Consider the following 19,600-nt stretch of genomic DNA (forward strand, 5'->3'; position numbering starts at 1 on the left):
TTTGCTCTCCCCCCTTTCATCCACAATCGAATGGAGAAGCCGAGCGCATGGTGTGCACATTTAAGACGCAGATGAAAAAGTATGTGCACGAATTCCCTGTGGAGGAGGCATTGACGTTTTTCCTCACGGCATACCGGACCACACCAAATGGAGTACCCGGCTTTCCACCGGGTTTGTCGGTCTGGGCACGTCGGTTTGGTCGCAATCCACGGTGGATACTGGTGGTGGTCCTGCGCCGAAATGGCCGCCGGCTCTATACCTTGCAGGCGGGGAACCGGGAGGTACGTCGTCATCAAAATCAGCTACGTCCACGTTTGGGCACCCACCCTCCGACCCCTCGGGCACTGGCTTCCCCATTGCCGGCGCCCGTGTTGGTTTTTCAGGGGACGCTACCGCCCCTTCCCCCGGTGACTCCGCTGCACTGTGATGGTTCTCAGCCTTGGCAGCTCCAGCACCGGCATCCCCATCTTAGGGATGAACCAGTGAGAGCCGGCCCCCCTCGCAGGCCTGGTTTCTCAGGAGGCTGGTTCACCTGTGGTCGTACCTTCCCCGTCGTCCCCGCCACTGGGTCTTGCCCCTCCCGAGGTGGACCAGGATCCGGAGTTCGACGGCTTGTCTCCCGTTCTGTCCCGGGCTCCGGTGGTGGGATGACAGGGGCCTCTTTGTGTGGGTCACTTCCAGCCATATTCGAAGGTTCCGGCTCGAGGGTTGGCAGATCCCCTCAACTCCAGCCTCCCGATGGACGTGGAGGTCATCACTCCTGTACGACGCTCCACCTTCCCACCTTCCGACCCAGTGGAATGCAGTGGCTTCACCTCCAGGAGGAGGAGGAGTGCAGTAGCCACCAGAAAGATCACGGGAGGCGCATATCGGCACGGTGCGTCACGGATGGTAGTTGCCGCAAGTAGAGTCTCGTCCACCAGTGGGCATGCAAGAATTCAGCCGCGACCTCTGCCGGCGGAACGACAACAACTCAGGTAGCACGGGCCGTGCCCAGTCAGTTCACATCGGGCATGCCTAGGACACAGTTCCCGGTCTACGATATGTGAAGTGTGACGGAAAACGTGAACCGTGTTACTACAGTGTCACTCTTGTTGTGCAACGGTCTTATTGTGGAACGATGTATGCAACTAACTTTATGAAGCCCCTACACAGATGAATATGACTACAGATGTGATTGTCGCAAATACTGGAATACGGAATATCTTCTGACCTGCCCTAACTTTGCCAGTAAATGTACCCTTGATAAATTATGACAAGAAAGTATTGGATGTAGCCTAATTTTGATATGAAAAACTTCAATCTCTGGACATGGAAAAATAAAGTAAGACTGAAATAACTACACTGATTTATTTGGTGTATCAAACAATATGATGTCCATTTCCTGTTCATATAAAAAAGAACAATATGAAAATGTGAAACAATCTGCATCCAATACCACACAAATGAAAGTAATACTAATAGAATACATGTTTACTTGGCAAAAAAGTCTAACTGTGCATGAATTTTAGAGAGAGAATATACATTAGTAGAGTAATACTAGCTGAACATTTTATAGCTCACCTGGTAACAGCATATAAGTGCATAAAGTGCTGACCCAGCATTTGTCATGGCATCTGAATTTACTTGACGAGTGAGGATCATTTTCATTATGAACTGTAAAAAGAAATAACAATATCAAAACTGAGAACAATTATGATTCTTCAAAATAATATGCTTGTTTAACCATTTAATTTCTGTGGATGAGTTAACTCATCATACTTTGCTACTCCTTGGATGCTGGAGAAATGTTTAAACACAGCCCTCACGTTTCCTGAAGCACTACTGACATGTTTACACATCCCATTCCACTGATCTCTCACTGCTGTGGACGAGTTACTACCATATCTTGGCGAATAAAAAAGTTTTGAGTATTTATTATAAAACATGTGTGTCTTTTGCATGCTATCATTTGCAAAAGACATCACTTCAATATCTTGAACAGTTTAGGGCCTATGAAATGTGACAACTGCTTTGACCACAGTTCCCAAAGCGCAGGTACAAAAATGGGCGCATCTGGTGTGACCGTCCGCTGGATATAAAAACCAACATCTCAAGAATGAAATGAGGTATTGTTCTGCTCTCAATTTTAAACAAAATTTTTTAACTTATCTACATTTCATACACAGCAATGTATCAGCTAAAATAAACCATACACAAAGTTTGCGCAATGCATTTTAACCTCTGAAAACTCTTTAAGATTTCATGCAATGGTTTACTTAATTTGATTCAGTGCAGTAACTATGAGGTACAAGGAAAATAAACTGAGTCCTCTATCGAGAAAAGCTATCAGACTGTAAGATGTGCAAATATCAAATTTTTTCATCACAGATTCTTTTTTTAAAATTGGATGATAAGTATTGGAACACCATCTTTCAGCATAAGTAACTGCATTTGGCAAGCAGTACAGCCACAAAAAAGCCATGCTCAGCATCGAATGCACAGTGTGTGCCTGTAGCAGCAAAAGGGCTAATGTTAACAGCCATAAACTGACATTTCACATACAAAAAAATCAACATCCTCAGAATCCCATACCTAACAAACAGAACTACTACACACTTCAGTTACAATTATGAAAGAAAACTTTCTGTGTATCCAAACAATAAAGTTATTAAACACATGATCAAATTAAACAAAACTACTTATGAAAATAGTTGGCTGAATGAGTATAGTAAGGAAAGTTCTGGCAGAATGCAAATAATTTAGGATTGAAGGAGGCCACTCACTGAATAAGCAGAAGCATTGGGTTGTCAACAGGCACACACAAAAGAGAAAGAATACTAGCTTTGGGAATAAATCCTCTGATGAGCCAGAGTACATATGTACACATACAAGTGGTCCTGGAATAAGAAATGCTGGGTGAGCGTATTGGGCAGGTCTTGCACTTGGATCTTAAACAGCAATGTGACTCCTGTGGCAAGGGGTTGGGAGTAGGAGTGGCATATGGATGGACCAGTATATTGTGTAGGTTGGGCAGGAGAAGGAATACCATTTTAGGAGGGGCGGGAAGGATCTTGGGTAGGTTGTCCTTCATTTCCAGGCATGATGTTAGATATCAAAGCAATTCACAGGCTAGATTTGTTACCGATAGATTCGAACAATGTGCAAGTATTATGGAGCGGCTTTGTGAACTCAAATGGAAATCCCTAGAGAAGGCAACCTTCTTTTTGAGGAACACTATTGAGAAAATTCTGGAAACCTGCATTTAATACTGACTGCATAACGATTATATTGCTGCCAACGTACATTTTGGAGAAGGGCCATGAAGATAAGAGAAATTAGGGCTCATACAGAGGCATATAGAAGTCATTTTTCTCTCGCTCTGTTTGTAAGTGGAACAGGGTACCCTCTGCCACACACTGTATGGTGGCTTGTAGATGTACGTAACACTACTCAATAGCCACTTTGCATCTGGGATGTGATTTATTAATTAGTATCTATTTTGGTGTGTGGAGTCCAAATCTACCTTCCAAAATGTTACAGGACATAAGATTTATGTGTTTTTAAGGTTTTTTTTATTGTTGGATCTTCAATCATGTGAAAGAAAAGTTTCGTAAATTGAGTGAAGGAAAGCTGAAAGAAAGTGCATTTCTTGGGACACAAATAAGAAAATTGATGAAAGATTAATCCTTTCAAATCAAACTCACAAATATTGAAGTAGCTGCTTGGTCCTCTTTCAAAGCAGTGTTAAAGGGCTTTTTGAGCAATAGAAGAGATGATAACTATGTTTTCATTATCAATGATCTGTTAGAAAGTTACAACAATGTATAATGTCGCTTAAAATTCACTTTTTACATCCCCACCTCGATTTCTTTCAGTAAAATTTTGTAGCCATAAGCTATGAGCACTGTGAACAGTTTTACACTCTTCTACAAAGACATCCATACAATGAAACACTGTTATCAAGGTCACTGGAACCCTTTGATAAGTTACTACTGTGGGGGTCTTGTTAGGGAGAGTGATGAAATGGCAAACAAAAGAAGAGAACTGTTGTCAAATTTTTAACACCAAAAAAGATGACAGTTGAAAATATGTTTAGATCATCTGTATATACAAATATTCAGTAGTATTGAATTCTAAAGTTTTGAACACATATTTCTTGTTTGTTTTAATTCTGTCACAGCATTCCAGTACTGTTTCTGATTCTGCTGTGTATCTAGGAAATATACTGTGATAGAGAAAAACTGATTTTACCAATGAATTCAGCACTGCAAAATTAGGTAAATCCACCCATTTACAAACCAGATGCAGAAAAAAAGTTTAAATTTGCTGACTAGCGTAATCTCAAAGCCATGGCAAGGGCTACAGTCGAAGGAGACCAGGGGATAGTCATGTAGGCAGTTAACAATTTGGATGGTGTTCTGAACAAAAAGGGGCAAGATTAACCAAAGCCAACCCAGTCACCCTCCCAGCAGACAAAAGCTAGACCACTCTCATGATGAATTTCAGTGACCATCTGACAAAAGGCTTCCACCAACTACCTGACTCCTCCAGTGACAAACTCTACCATAGTGATCCCATACCAGAAGACCAGCATAACCTCCAATCCCTATTGAAATTAGACCCATCGCAGAACCATTCCTTTGAGTCAATCTCCATCCTCGCCCCAACAACACCCCCCCCCCCCCCCAAACCCACCTTCTATGTGCTCCCCAAAATCCACAAACCCAACAATCCTGGACACACCATTGTACCTTGTTGTTGTTCCCCTACTGCAAGAATTTCCACTCTTGCTGACCAACACCTTCAATCAATTGCCAGAAGCATAGCCTTTCAAAAATGCTAGCCACTTCCTTCACACTCTTCACCCTCCCTTTACCACCTGGATCCCTCCTTGTCACTGTTGCGGCTACCTCCCTATATGCCAACATCCTATATGCCCATGGCCTTGCAGCTATAAAACACTACACATCTTCAGACTCCAAATCCACTACCTCATTCCTCATACATCTTACCTTACAAACTATATCTGTACACACAACTATTTCTCCTTTGTGTGGAAGGTATAAAAACAAACAATCTATCCATATTCCTCCACAACCACAACACCTTCTCACACATCAACTTCACAAGGTCCTCTTAAAATGAACATTCCACCTTCCTGGATGTTGATCTCCATCTCTATAATACTTCCATCTGCACCTCTGTCCATATTAAGCCCATTAACTACAAATATTACCCACATTCTAACAGTTATCACCCTTTGTCCTTCACAGACAGATACTACCCCACAAACCTAGTCCACCGACAGCTTTCCTGTGTTGTATCCTCACACACCCTTAATCTCCCCCCCCCCCCCCCCAAGAATCAGCTACAAAGGAGGCACCCCCCACCCCAAATAAAATCACCCAATATCACCACTGACTGAAGCGACTGAACCACATCCTTTGTGATGGCTTTCATTATCTAACATCATGCATAGAAATTATGGACATCCTACCAAAGATCCTTCTCACCTCTCCTAAAGTGACATTCTGTCACCTACGTGACCTCCACAACATCCTTGTCCATCCCCATGCCACTCCCAATCCCAACCCCTTCCCACAGGGATTATACCACTGTGTGAAGACCCATATGAAAGACCTGCCCAATCCACCCACCCAGCACTTCCCCTTCCAGTTCTGTATCAGGTTTATCCTATCCCATCACAGGGAGGGCAACCTGTGAAAGCAGCCATGTCATACACCAACTCTGCTGCAATAACTGCACAGCCTTTTATATCGGTGTGACAATCAATCGTGTGTCCACTAGAATGAATGCTCACTGCCAAACTGCGGTCAAGAACAAAGTTGACTACCCAGTGGCACAACATGCAACTGAGCACAGCATGCTCAGTTTCAATGGCTGCTTTACAACCTGTGCCATTTGGCTCCTTCTCTCCAGTACTAGCTTTTCTGAAATACACAGATGGGAGTTAGCCTTGCAACACATCCTTTGTTCCCGTATCTCTCCTGGCCCCAATCTCTGCTACCTAACTGTTTCCCCTTCTCCTGTCCTTTCCCCCTCTCCCATCTACACCTCCACATCACATCATCATCATCATCATCATCATCATCATCATCATCATCATCCACCTCACCAGCTCTGAGCACCTGCCACCCTCTCTCCTGAATTTACAGCAAGTAAATCTGCTACCACCCTCCGGGCTGCTAGCTAACCTCTTTTCCTAGCTCCCACCTCTTTCTCCCTCTATCCCCTCCAAACTAGTCCACCTGCTGAAATGCAATCCTGGCATTGTGTATCCAGCCGGCTTAATGTAAGGGCTTGTGTGTGTGTGTGTGTGTGTGTGTGTGTGTGTGTGTGTGTACGATTTATTCCAAAAGCTAGCAAGAAGTCTTCTTTCTCTTTTGTATGTGTCTGTCAATGACTCAATGCTTCTACTATTCAGTGAGTGGGATCCTTTACACCTAAATTACTTAGTTGTGTGAACAGTGTTGTGAAAACACTTCAGTTTTTAGTGGTAAATTCAAACAGTTTAGAAATTATCATCACAATTGTAAAAATGAGTCTCAAAACAGATTGGGTATAGACAATGAGTAATAAAAATAAATTTCTTTGTTGCACGATAACTATCACTGTATTACAAGAAAATAACCAGAATTAAAACATTTTTAAAACACTCAAAGTGTTGATGTGGTATGGTGTCAGAACAATGGTGAAGAGAGGATAAGCCAAATTTTTCATTTCATGGTTATATTATTGGACACATTTTGTATCAGTAAATGGAACCCTGGAGAAGATAGAGTATTTACTACATACTGCTATAATTTTTGTATTATGTATTATTTTGAAATGGACAAAGAATTTTCTAAATGATTTTATGATGCCTTTAAAAAATTCATGATAGCTGTGGACCCAGTCACAATGAAGATTATAGGATGCAGAATTTATTAGTGAGTGTACAAAATATTATAATTAATAGATTGTGTAGATGTCCAGGTGCTAATTTAAATACGCTTCAATAATTACTGGTGACAATAGTAATATCTAGCCAAAATGCATGATATTTGCTTATTTCAATATAGAAATGCCAAATTTAATGAACATGTTTCAAGAAAATTTTTCTATCTTTTAATATTAGAGGTCCTACAGCAAACAAATTTCAACTCCACATGGAATAATGGTTGCTTTTATAACATTACTATTAATTCTCCACAAAAATGTGAATTAATTGTGTGTGACTACAGAATGTTCCACATATTATTGCCACTAATGAGTTTAGCTTTACATAAATATGAAGGGAAAAAGTGAAGTATAAATTCTTAACAACTGTAGAATCAGGTTCAAAGCATGCATCCCTAACCACTTTAAATGAACTGAATAATAAACTCAACAGGTACATCTGCAATACATTCACTTATTGTCAAGACCACTAGGATTAATGTTTTACACTGTATTACTGTCACATCCACAGATGTTGCAAAACTTGTTAACTAAATTCTCAAACTCCAAATATATGGACTTCACATGTAACTTCAAATTAATGCTAGTTTTTGAGAAAGAATGATATCTTTCTGCCCCCAAAACTACCAACCAGTTTCGATTATTCCTATCCTTTCAAAGTCTAAGTTCATTACATACACTGAAAAAAAGAAAAAAAAGAAAGAAAGAATCTATTTCAAAAAGCATAATCTCCTCTCCAACAGTTAGCTTAGTTTCTAAGAGAGCAAAAGTACTAAAGCTGCTATTGCTGCCTTTCAAGTTGTAAAATAAATGGTAACAGCATTTGAAACTAAGGATACTTTGGCTGTAATGATGCCATCTGACATCCTGACATTGAATGCCTATCCACTGTAATTCATTTTCATCTCTTCATCATGTTGTTATCCTCAACTGTTTCTCTTAAAATGTTCTCATTATTTCTGATATGCTCTTGCAGACATATCAGAGTGCATTTGTTTAGTCCAGTATTTTATGGAATTTTGGCTGTCATATTCTCTGAGTCAGCAATCCTCTTTTACTCTTTTACAACTATTATGTTTAACGGTACTTAAGAAGTTTATTTCAGGTAACTAATACACACCTGCAACATTTTTAATGGTTACTCAAAATATTTGTTATACTTCATTTCTGACAGTTATATTTACTTCAGCGCTATCGACTACCTAACTTCTGTGTAACAATATCTTTTCCAGTTGTTCTTGTTATCATGCAAGATAGAAGAACCAAAAAGTTTCTGTCATTGAGTGACAGCAAAAGATGAGACTTTTGTTTACTGAACTTACCTCCAAAAACTTCTTGACAGTGGCACCAGCAACTGATGCTTGGGAACGAGAACCATATATATGTGAAGCCAATCCTTCCACAAGGTCAAAGCTCAGCACAGAAACATCATGGCCAAGATCTGATAGACCCAATGCTACTGACTCCATGAGGTGAACCAACATATTTTCAGGTAATGCACAGACTTTGTCTGGATACAGTTCACTCACAAATGTTATTAACTTAAAATACTGAAGACACAATTTTGGAAACTTCAGCAACTCTATACTCAGTAAGGGCATCAGTGTGTTCAATCCAAACAGTACAATATCTGCTGCATCATATCCATGTCCTGTTGACTGCACTGGATGCTGTAAAACTAAAAACCAAAAAAGTAGTATCAGTTACACTTTACAACTACATTTAAATTAAGTATCATAGTACAATTATATTACCAACATGCTCTAAAAAAAAGATTTATAGAAGTAGCACAATGACAAGTACATTTCAACATCTTCATAGAACCCAACAAAATTAACAAATTGAAATAAATGTTGTGCTCAATCTTCTTATGCAACTAGATAAGGAAACAATTTTGCTTCAGTTTTGCAACAGAAAAATGCAGGTTCAACTGATCAGATATAATTTTGGTAAAACCACTACTCAAGTGCCTCTACAGCCTGTTGACATTCACTTCTCACAGAACTGTATACATTCACATTTGATTAAATGTGGAAGCAAAAATGATGCAAATAACTCAGTGAATGTATTACCTGAACAGTATGTGCTTGAACGAAAATCTATTTTTATGACACCTGAGTTCCTTTACTACATTAAATTATTTTCTCAAACAGATGAATTAATTTGTATTATCAATACATATGGCATTCAATGAAAATATTTATTGTCTTCCATGTAAGGAACAGTGCCTCGTCTATTTCATCTGAAAATAACATCTGATCAAAACCAGGCATCAGGCAAACCATGTTGAAGGTTTACGCTGAATTTTAAATTTACTTACCACTGGGAACTAGATCAACCACGTAATCCTTGGACAGCAATCCCGTGAGGAGCTCAAGCAGCAATATTATATCTTGATATGCGTTCTCTTCAGCAGCTGCCTCTATACTAAAACGTCCTTTGTTCCTTAATGTATACACTTTTACAGTCTCAAGAGCTGCTGCATTCAGTCTTCTGCTGTAGGCCTATTAAAGTAGTACAAATGTTTAGTAAATTACATACAGCTACATCCAGAAAGAAAAGAAATGTAGCCTGAAACTCTTTGGCAAAAAGCATACAGCCCAAAATCATAGTGTCATTAATAGCAGCTGCACACAGTTTTCGTATTTGAATTATTACAATGAACAACTACAGAAAATCAATGTCTATATGTACAGTCACATAACCATTACACAAAAATATGATGGTGAAACTAACTTGTCCTCTGTAGCAGCTGGTGTCTTCCTGCTACAACAGTATGACAAAACATTCCTTGTTCAATGTGTACCCCTTGTTAATTTACATAATCCTAAGGACGAATGGAGAGGGACTGCATTAAAAGCCAAACTGAAAAAAAGATAACTGAACAATAATGAAGCAGAAAAATTTAATAAAATGAATTTATTGGAGAAATTTGTCATCTTAATAGGGCCCTGAAATAAGAAACTACAAGAAATTAGTAGTTTCTGGCTTCAAAAACCAATTGCTCTTTTTGACAACAAACTGAAACAAGATACAATTAGAGCTTCGGTTTACTCTGAGGAAAGTTTAGTGAAGAATACAATTACAGTAAATAAATACACATTGCTGACAATGTGCTCCCTAACACAAGGAGCATATTAATTGATAGTAACACGTTCTCAGTCTAAATGACAGAAATTATTTTTACTTTAACTGAAAATGTGATTTTTTTATTTTATGAAAACCCATATTACTTTAGTGATTTCACAGAAAAATATTCTATCCATGGCAAGTACTTTACTTATAATTTCAACTGGTAAAACGAAAGAGGAGGCTGGAGTTAGATAAAACTGCCTCTTAAAGAGAGAGATTTACAACCACTGACATTTGTAACAATGCTTTAAGAAATGTCTCAGTTGACTAAACAATATACTGTGTATTACAATTATATTAACAACTTTCATAAGATCACCTCTGACATGTCTAGGAGCAAGTAAACTATGTTAACACATGCCCAGAAAAGAACTTTTCCATAGTACATGGCAACACTGTTCTTCTTAACAACACTCCAAACATTTTCATCATATTGACATTTTAGTCCCACTGGTGATTGAACATGGAGTCAATGGTGAATTTTAATATACAGGGTGTAGCGAAATTCGCACACTTGGGCTTCACAGTGCGACTCCTCACATGCGAGCAAATAAAAAAATGTCTGTCACAAAATTTTGTCCGGCAAGTGCATCCAGCAGAAAAAGGACGTTAAAGAGAGTGGCAATCTGGCAACACTATAAGCACATATATGGTAACTACCTCTTTCAGCACATATTAGTTGTGCTTTACAGTTGGTGGAGGGGATAGAGTTTTAGGTTGGCATGCAGAAGGCCGAGGGTTCGATCCTGGGTTGGGGCACATTTTTTTTATTTGCTAATTTCATTCTGACATTTCATACCATAATATACATTGTTTCTTAGGTCACAGGACAGAATAACTACATAAACAATATCAATTTCGAGATGCTAAAGATAATAGCACAATACAATAACACAACATCTATTTGTTATTTATACCACATGTAAGATTAGTGCTCCAATGTTGCACATTAGTAACCAGTTACAATAATAATGTCCATATGAATGATTTCATGACCTTCACAACATAATACATTGTCCTCAGAACAACAGATGCTCAAAGTGCCCTCCCTGCATGTCTAAACATTGCGCAACCCACCAGATAATACAGCTCTGGACCTTTTGTAGCAAAGCTGCATTCACAGTAACAAGAGCAGCATGAAAACACGCTACCAGTTCTTCCACATTTTTTGGGAGAGTAGCGTGCATGTGCTCCTTCAGGTGTCCCCACAGGAAGAAATCCACGGGATTTAGGTCACATGAACACGATGGCCATACAACTGGACCTGTATGTCTGAGCCATTTCCCTGAAAATGTTCTGTCCATATACTTTCACACATTAATTCCAGAGTGTGAAGGAGCACCATCATGTTGGAACCATATCCTCTGCTGAACATGTACTGGAACACCTTCCAGTGGATCAGGCACAGTTTGAGAGGAATGCATGATACTTTCATGCAGTCAACTGGTCAGGCAACAGGTAGGGGCACAAACATCTGTCGCCCAATATTTCAGCCCAGATATTGAGACCAAAGCAAATTTGATATCCATGATCACGGGTGACATGTGGGTTACCCTCACGCCAATGGTGGGCATTGTGCATATTGAAGACACCCTCACGAGTGAATGCTGCTTCATCTGACCATACTACGGTGTTCAAGGAGTCATCATTGGCATCCTTTTGTTGTTGGAACCATTCACAGAATTGCATCTGCTGATGGCGATCTGTAGGATATAGGTGTTGCGTGAAACCATAATGATAGGCGTGCAGCCCATGCTCATACAGCACATTAACGACCATGGGTTGCAAGACACACAGCTACCTCGCTACACTATGTGTACTTCACTGAGGTTCTTGGTGTATGACCTCCAGAATAGCTTCCTCAGTAGCTGGAGTACGGTGAGTCCGTGGATGACCATTGCCACACGGTGGTGGAAGGAGAGAACCTGACTCCCGAAGGCACAGCTCCAGATGACGAAGCACATTTTTATCTGGATGGCGTCAATGAGGTTTTCTAGCAGCATATCCATGAACGGCAACAGCAACCCGGTTATCAGATGCACCAATGACCAGAAGCATATCCCCATACTGTTTGTGTATGCCAGACATCTGCCACACTGCTTTAGAGGTTTACAATCAGAAAATTTGATACGTGTAGGCATGTACATTGGAGTCTGCATTGGGAGCATTACTCCACTCGCAACTAGTCCCTATCTGGTGGACAGTACACACAGTATAAACACACTGTGAGGCCTGCGCGCTGGTCCTCCTAACATGCATTACCCCTCTGACAGATACTGTTCTGCATGATTCAACCTGACACCGCGAATTGCAAAATGTTCAGTTTTGAAGTACACTGTTTCCCTAACGGTAATAGATGTGATGTTTCCATAATCCCATCAATAGAATAATAATAATAATAATAATAATAATAATGCATTGAGATACGTACTAAACAGCATGCAGTTACCAGACTCAATGTCGATAGGCATAATTAGTGGGACCATGGTGATAACACATACAAATAGGAACAGAGTTTGGACATTATTCGCAAAGCACGTTGCTAATGCCACTCTTAACATAAGGCCCTAACAAAATGTAATGGACCTGAACGAGGCAAGAATAATAGTTGGTACTAACCTATGGGACCATTGGAGGAGGGTATAAAGAAAAAAAAGTTTTGCACCTAGTAAATGAAGTGATGTGAATAAATTCACACACACGAAGTGGAATGGGATTCTTTCAAAGCTGACCAATCTTCCATTTCTATGATTGCAGTATGACAGTGCAAATGTTTTCTGGAACACCTGCTACAGTCACTGTTGACGATTAAGATGCCAGATACCATACCACCTGGACAACATTTATCAAATAAAAAAACATATCCCTCAACCCAGGAACGAACCATCAACCTCCTGCAAGCTAACCCAAAACTCTATCCACTGCATTAAAAGTACAGCACAACTAATATGTGCTGACAGAGGTAGTTACCATACATGTGCTTACAGTGTTGCCAGATTGCCACTCTTTTACATCCTTTTTCTGCAGGATGTGCTCACCGGCCGAAATTTTGTTGGAGACATTTTTTTATCAATGCCATGGTCGGAGTCGTGCTTTGAAGCCCAAGTATGCAAATTTCGCTTCACCCTGTATATCAAAACAGTCCCTTAAATGAAACATGTCATTCAAACAAGGTTAAGAAAAAAATATTTAAAGCGGCCAGATTTAAAAGAAAACGTACTTTCATAGACAACAACTGGATCAAAAAATTCTGCAGCCATGTTTGAACTTCTGTATAAATATGGAATGTGTAGTGATCACATATGTTGAATTTTTGTGTAACAAGCATCTCCACCACTATGTTAATGACAGCTATGTGTTTTTTATCATTTGTGAGTCCCTGCAGGCTGCAGATATTTCTTGATCACCAATAAGCCTTTGATATAGTTCCGCATTGCCATTTAGTGAACAATACATAGATGCTTCTGGAATATCAAATCAGACATGTGGATGGATAAAAGATTTACATACGCCCGAGTAGACTATATCAGTAACTAAAGCTGTTTATATAAAGGTAATGACCATAAAAATTCGCAGTTTGTGATAAATGTGAAATAGATTTGAATTCTTCCTCAATATGTGAAATTACTTACAGACACTATTTCACAGAGAGTTTTATCCAGATGAACTACACTCCTGGAAATGGAAAAAAGAACACGTTGACACCGGTGTGTCAGACCCACCATACTTGCTCCGGACACTGCGAGAGGGCTGTACAAGCAATGATCACATGCACGGCACAGCGGACACACCAGGAACCGCGGTGTTGGCCGTCGAATGGCGCTAGCTGCGCAGCATTTGTGCGCCGCCGCCGTCAGTGTCAGCCAGTTTGCCGTGGCATACGGAGCTCCATCGCAGCCTTTAACACTGGTAGCATGCCGCGACAGCGTGGACGTGAACCGTATGTGCAGTTGACGGACTTTGAGCGAGGGCGTATAGTGGGCATGCGGGAGGCCGGGTGGACGTACCGCCGAATTGCTCAACACGTGGGGCGTGAGGTCTCCACAGTACATCGATGTTGTCGCCAGTGGTCGGCGGAAGGTGCACGTGCCCGTCGACCTGCGACCGGACCGCAGCGACGCCAAGACCGTAGGATCCTACGCAGTGCCGTAGGGGACCGCACCGCCACTTCCCAGCAAATTAGGGACACTGTTGCTCCTGGGGTATCGGCGAGGACCATTCGCAACCGTCTCCATGAAGCTGGGCTACGGTCCCGCACACCGTTAGGCCGTCTTCCGCTCACGCCCCAACATCGTGCAGCCCGCCTCCAGTGGTGTCGCGACAGGCGTGAATGGAGGGACGAATGGAGACGTGTCGTCTTCAGCGATGAGAGTCGCTTCTGCCTTGGTGCCAATGATGGTCGTATGCGTGTTTGGCGCCGTGCAGGTGAGCGCCACAATCAGGACTGCATACGACCGAGCACACAGGGCCAACACCCGGCATCATGGTGTGGGGAGCGATCTCCTACACTGGCCGTACACCACTGGTGATCGTCGAGGGGACACTGAATAGTGCACGGTACATCCAAACCGTCATCGAACCCATCGTTCTACCATTCCTAGACCGGCAAGGGAACTTGCTGTTCCAACAGGACAATGCACGTCCGCATGTATCCCGTGCCACCCAACGTGCTCTAGAAGGTGTAAGTCAACTACCCTGGCCAGCAAGATCTCCGGATCTGTCCCCCATTGAGCATGTTTGGGACTGGATGAAGCGTCGTCTCACGCGGTCTGCACGTCCAGCACGAACGCTGGTCCAACTGAGGCGCCAGGTGGGAATGGCATGGCAGGCCGTTCCACAGGACTACATCCAGCATCTCTACGATCGTCTCCATGGGAGAATAGCAGCCTGCATTGCTGCGAAAGGTGGATATACACTGTACTAGTGCCGACATTGTGCATGCTCTGTTGCCTGTGTCTATGTGCCTGTGGTTCTGTCAGTGTGACCATGTGATGTATCTGACCCCAGGAATGTGTCAATAAAGTTTCCCCTTCCTGGGACAATGAATTCACGGTGTTCTTATTTCAATTTCCAGGAGTGTATTTTACCAGGAATAGTGTCTGTACGAACCTGTTTCTAAAAATAAAGTCCACAAGTGCAATGATGTATCAATGCACTCAATGCTCTGGTGCCATGCAATTTGTGGGTGGTTGAATAGTCTTTTTAACATACACGCGACATAATGCTACGTAGTACTCAGCTGTGGCACTGTGACATTTAGCATTTTATAACATAGAAACACACATGTTTGTTTGTCAGCTTAAGTTCCAAAGTTGTTATAATGCACTTTTAACATGGCAAATTAGGTCGCAGATGTTTTAAACTATGGTTGTGTTGAATACTGCTAGAGGTCGTGCCTGAGCTACATCATTAACAATGCCCTGCCAACCTTTACAAGCAAATGCACGTAGCTGTTCCCAAATGCTTTGTGTTGTGCACTGCTCGTTGTTTTCTTTTCTTATTTTAAAATGAGTGAATCAACTAACCCCTGTCCATCATGGATTTCAGTTATGTTGCTTACAACACCCCCAGAGATTGGCTGCCCTGCAAGAGGGAGGCCGGGCTTGTTTATTTGCACCGCTCCTCTCCCATCTGGCAGTCAGGATTCTAGACTGTTTATGCCCACAGAGATCTGCCACTATACTGCATAGTGCCTGCACTCGGCTCTATAATGGTTGAAAGAAAAATCTAAAATGTTTGCTTGAGTGCATTGAAGTTCTTCCATTGTTTTAAAACAGAGTTACTTTTGTATCTATTTCTACACTAAATGCCTTGTCAGTTCTATCTGTAGCATTGTTAGACATAGCTACAAATGCCCAAAAAAGATCAAAATTAATATTCTGCAGCTTTTGTAGTCATCAAATTGGGTCGAAGAAGACAAATAATGTCCAGAAACTCCTTTAATTGTAGATGTATTCAGTACACCAGTGGGAAAATGCTGCTGGTTTCGAAAGATTAAATACAGCCAAATAAAGACCATTTTGGAAAAAAAGCTGTTGAAGTTTTTGCAAAAGCAAACATTTCAGTTAAAAAGTTTCCAATCAGTACATTTTTTTAAAAATCAATTTCGAAGAACTAAGGCTTTGTTGGTCTTCACTCATGCAGGGTGATAACTTTTTAAATTTGTCTGTCTACTCATAAAAAATTATATGCAAATTTTGAAAAAATAGATGCACATTTTGCACAAAATACATGCGGATTTTGCCAAAAACAGATGCTGCATTTTCTGGACCTCATACATAGGGGACAGTTGTGCACAAGGAAGCTGTATCATTAGATTATTATTATAAAATGCACAAAGGCCTGCTGTAAAATAGACTGGTGGATGATTCTCAACATGAAAAACTATGTACTGTAAAAATGTCAAATGACATAAAAACTTTTTTGTTTAATTAAAGCTTTGCTGAACAAACACTGCCATCAGCCACAACCATCTTCTATTACAAGCAATTTATGCTGTGAGGAAACAGTTGTCAAACTGAGATTCACTGGGAGACTCCTCATGATATGTACCACGTCCAAGAAGAAAATAGCTTACAAAACTCTCATTTGATCTATTCTTCACCATTGAGCCCCTAGCCAATTTGTATTATCAGAAAAGAGATCACAAAAACATTCAAATATTTTAAAGGACAGATACTACAGGAAAGATACTTTGCATCACATTAAGATAGATAGTGTCGGAAGTTCCATGCGGCTTTTCGCGGATGATGCAGTAGCATACAGAGAAGTTGCAGCATTAGAAAATTGTAGCAAAATGCAGGAAGATCTGCAGCAGATAGGCACTTGGTGCAGGGAGTGGCAACTGACCCTTAACATAGACAAATGTAATGTATTGCGAACACATAGAAAGAAGGATCCTTTATTGTATGATTACATGATAGCGGAACAAACACTGGTAGCAGTTACTTCTATAAAATATCTGGGAGTATGCGTGCGGAATGATTTGAAGTGGAAAGATCATATAAAATTAATTGTTGGTAAGGCGGGTACCAGGTTGAGATTCACTGGGAGAGTCCTTAGAAAATGTAGTCCATCAACAAAGGAGGTGGCTTACAAAACACTCGTTCGACCTATACTTGAGTATTGCTCATCAGTGTGGGATCCGTACCAGATCGGGTTGACGGAAGAGATAGAGAAGATCCAAAGAAGAGCGGCGCGTTTCGTCACAGGGTTATTTGGTAACTGTGCTAGCGTTACGGAGATCTTTAGCAAACTCAAGTGGCAGACTCTGCAGTTGAGGCGCTCTGCATCGCGGTGTAGGTTGCTCGCCAGGTTTCGAGAGGGTGCATTTCTGGATGAGGTATCGAATATATTGCTTCCCCCTACTTATACCTCCCGAGGAGATCACGAATGGAAAGTTAGAGAGATTCGAGCGCGCAGGGAGGCTTTCAGACAGTCGTTCTTCCCGTGAACCATACGCGACTGGAACGGAAAAGGGAGGTAATGACAGTGGCACGTGAAGTGCCCTCCGCCACACACCGATGGGTGGCTTGCGGAGTGTAGATGTAGATAGAAGACACTCTTAAAATTTAAAGAATGCACATTACAAGATGAGACAAGAAACATTAATTCTTCCTTCATCTATCTCTGTAATGACCAGTAAGGACACCAAAAAGCCCAGCTTGAATATCAAGTTCTGTTAGGTGGACAGTATGTTCTTACTGTGGAGACACGGAAAAAGGCAGAATCCCCCCCCCCCCCGCTCCTTCCACCACACAAATATCAGCGTAAGGTTAATGCGAACCTTCCATTCATGAAAGTCGAGGAGGTACAATGCAGATTACATTTTTCTGCATGTTGGCCTTAAACAATAGCAACATTAACTTGGGCCACAGAGGAATCCAATTCCCTATCAGCCTTCAAGAATGGCAATAGTAGCTTGGACCACGGATAAATCCAATTCACTATTCACAAAATAAGTATAGGATCATAAAAGGGTAAAACAACAGTGGAGTGAATTCTTGAACATGTTGTGGAGAAGATGAATCAAAGACTGCATTTTACTGGTAGAACACTTAGAAGGCACAACAAATCTACCAAAGAAACTGCCTGCAGTACACCTGTCCATCTTCTTCTGGAGGACTGCTGCAAGGTATGTGATTCTTACCAGATAGGATTAACAGGGGACATTGGTAAAGTTCAAAGAAGGCAGCTTGTTTTGTATCAGCGTAAGGTAGGGGGCAGAGTGCTACATATATAGCTTGTGAGTTGGGGTAGCAATCATTAAAACAAAGGCTATTTTGCTGTGGCAAAATCTTTTCACGAAATTTCGGTTCCCAACTTTCTCCTCCAAATGTGAAAATACTTTGTTGACTCTCACCTACATATGGAGAATTGACCAACCCAATAAAATAAGAGAAATAAGAACTTATATGAAAAGATTTAGGTGTTCATATTTTTCCATGTGTCATTTGAGAATAGATCAAGAAACAATCTGAAAGTAGTTCTATCTCTGAGAATCCTCAGCCAAGCACTTAAGTGTGAACTCAAGAGTTGTCCTTTCGATGTAGAACATGAGTTGCATGGGAAAAGAAAGAGTTAATCTTATCAACACTTTGCTATAGAATTGTTACCCATTCTTTGATTTCTGAAAGGCATTACAGCAGTTATGAAGAGACCAAAGTGACATATGGGCATCTATAAAACCCGAGGCCTTTTACTCTCTTTCAAAGATGTTACTGGCCATATAGGAAAGACCTTTGCCAAAAGGAAAATCACTTTAATATGCAAAGAATATACAACATAATCTGAGGATGGACAAGAATGTTCAGCAATCACAAGAAAATTCAGGTTTATATACAGTGATTGGACTAAATTTGGAAACACCACGAGAAATGCATGTTTGAACATAAATGCAGATGCTAGGCACGCCTACAGGTTGCGCCATTGTATCTGACCACGAATGGCACCTGTGCAATGTTTTCAATACATTGCAAGTGTCAGTTGTGATCGGAACAATGTTCTGTGTAGTTGTGAGTGCAATATGTCCGAGCCCTTACGGTGGATGCTTCCACAACCATGGTAACCAAAGTGTTTGATGATTTAAGAGGCAATGTACTGAAGATTTATAATGCATACAAAACATCAACTGCAAAGTCACAACACAGACAAAAGTGTGAGTTGTGAGATTCTGACACACAGTCATTGAAGGTGATTGCACTGAAAAAGATAAGAGAACAACTGCAAAAGTCACTGCAGAACTGAATGTTGCACTCACAAGCCCTGTCAGCATCAAAACAACACGAAGGGAGCTTCATAATCAGGGAATTGCAGGGAGAGCTGGAATTCGAAAACCACTCATCAGTGACGCAAATACCCGTAACAGGAAAACATGGTTTCACACTGTTTCTAACTTCTGACCTAGTTTATGTCCAAGAGCGAAACACGTTGGGAGTTCAGTAACGCTTTGAGCAGCCATATCATGGCATTCCACGAGCCCATGGTTACTTGCAAGGTTGCATTACTGCCAAGGATTATGTGACCA

General features: G+C 41.0%; 1 protein-coding gene across 2 annotated transcripts in view; it reads right to left on the bottom strand.

Moving 5' to 3' along the window:
* The window catches only part of LOC126469818 (exportin-4-like), a 225,342-nt gene that overhangs the window by 13,637 nt on the left and 192,105 nt on the right, over positions 1–19,600 (bottom strand). For both annotated transcript variants that reach the window (XM_050097100.1, XM_050097101.1), the window contains 3 exons: positions 9,263–9,446; positions 8,265–8,620; positions 1,564–1,656 (listed from right to left, as the gene is read on the bottom strand). In XM_050097100.1, the coding sequence (XP_049953057.1) occupies positions 1,564–1,656; positions 8,265–8,620; positions 9,263–9,446 (633 nt within the window). The remainder of the gene's footprint in view (positions 1–1,563; positions 1,657–8,264; positions 8,621–9,262; positions 9,447–19,600) is intronic.

The sequence above is a fragment of the Schistocerca serialis genome, chromosome 3 (genome assembly GCF_023864345.2).
Source record: "Schistocerca serialis cubense isolate TAMUIC-IGC-003099 chromosome 3, iqSchSeri2.2, whole genome shotgun sequence".
In the NCBI taxonomy this organism is placed as follows: Eukaryota; Metazoa; Arthropoda; class Insecta; order Orthoptera; family Acrididae; genus Schistocerca; species Schistocerca serialis.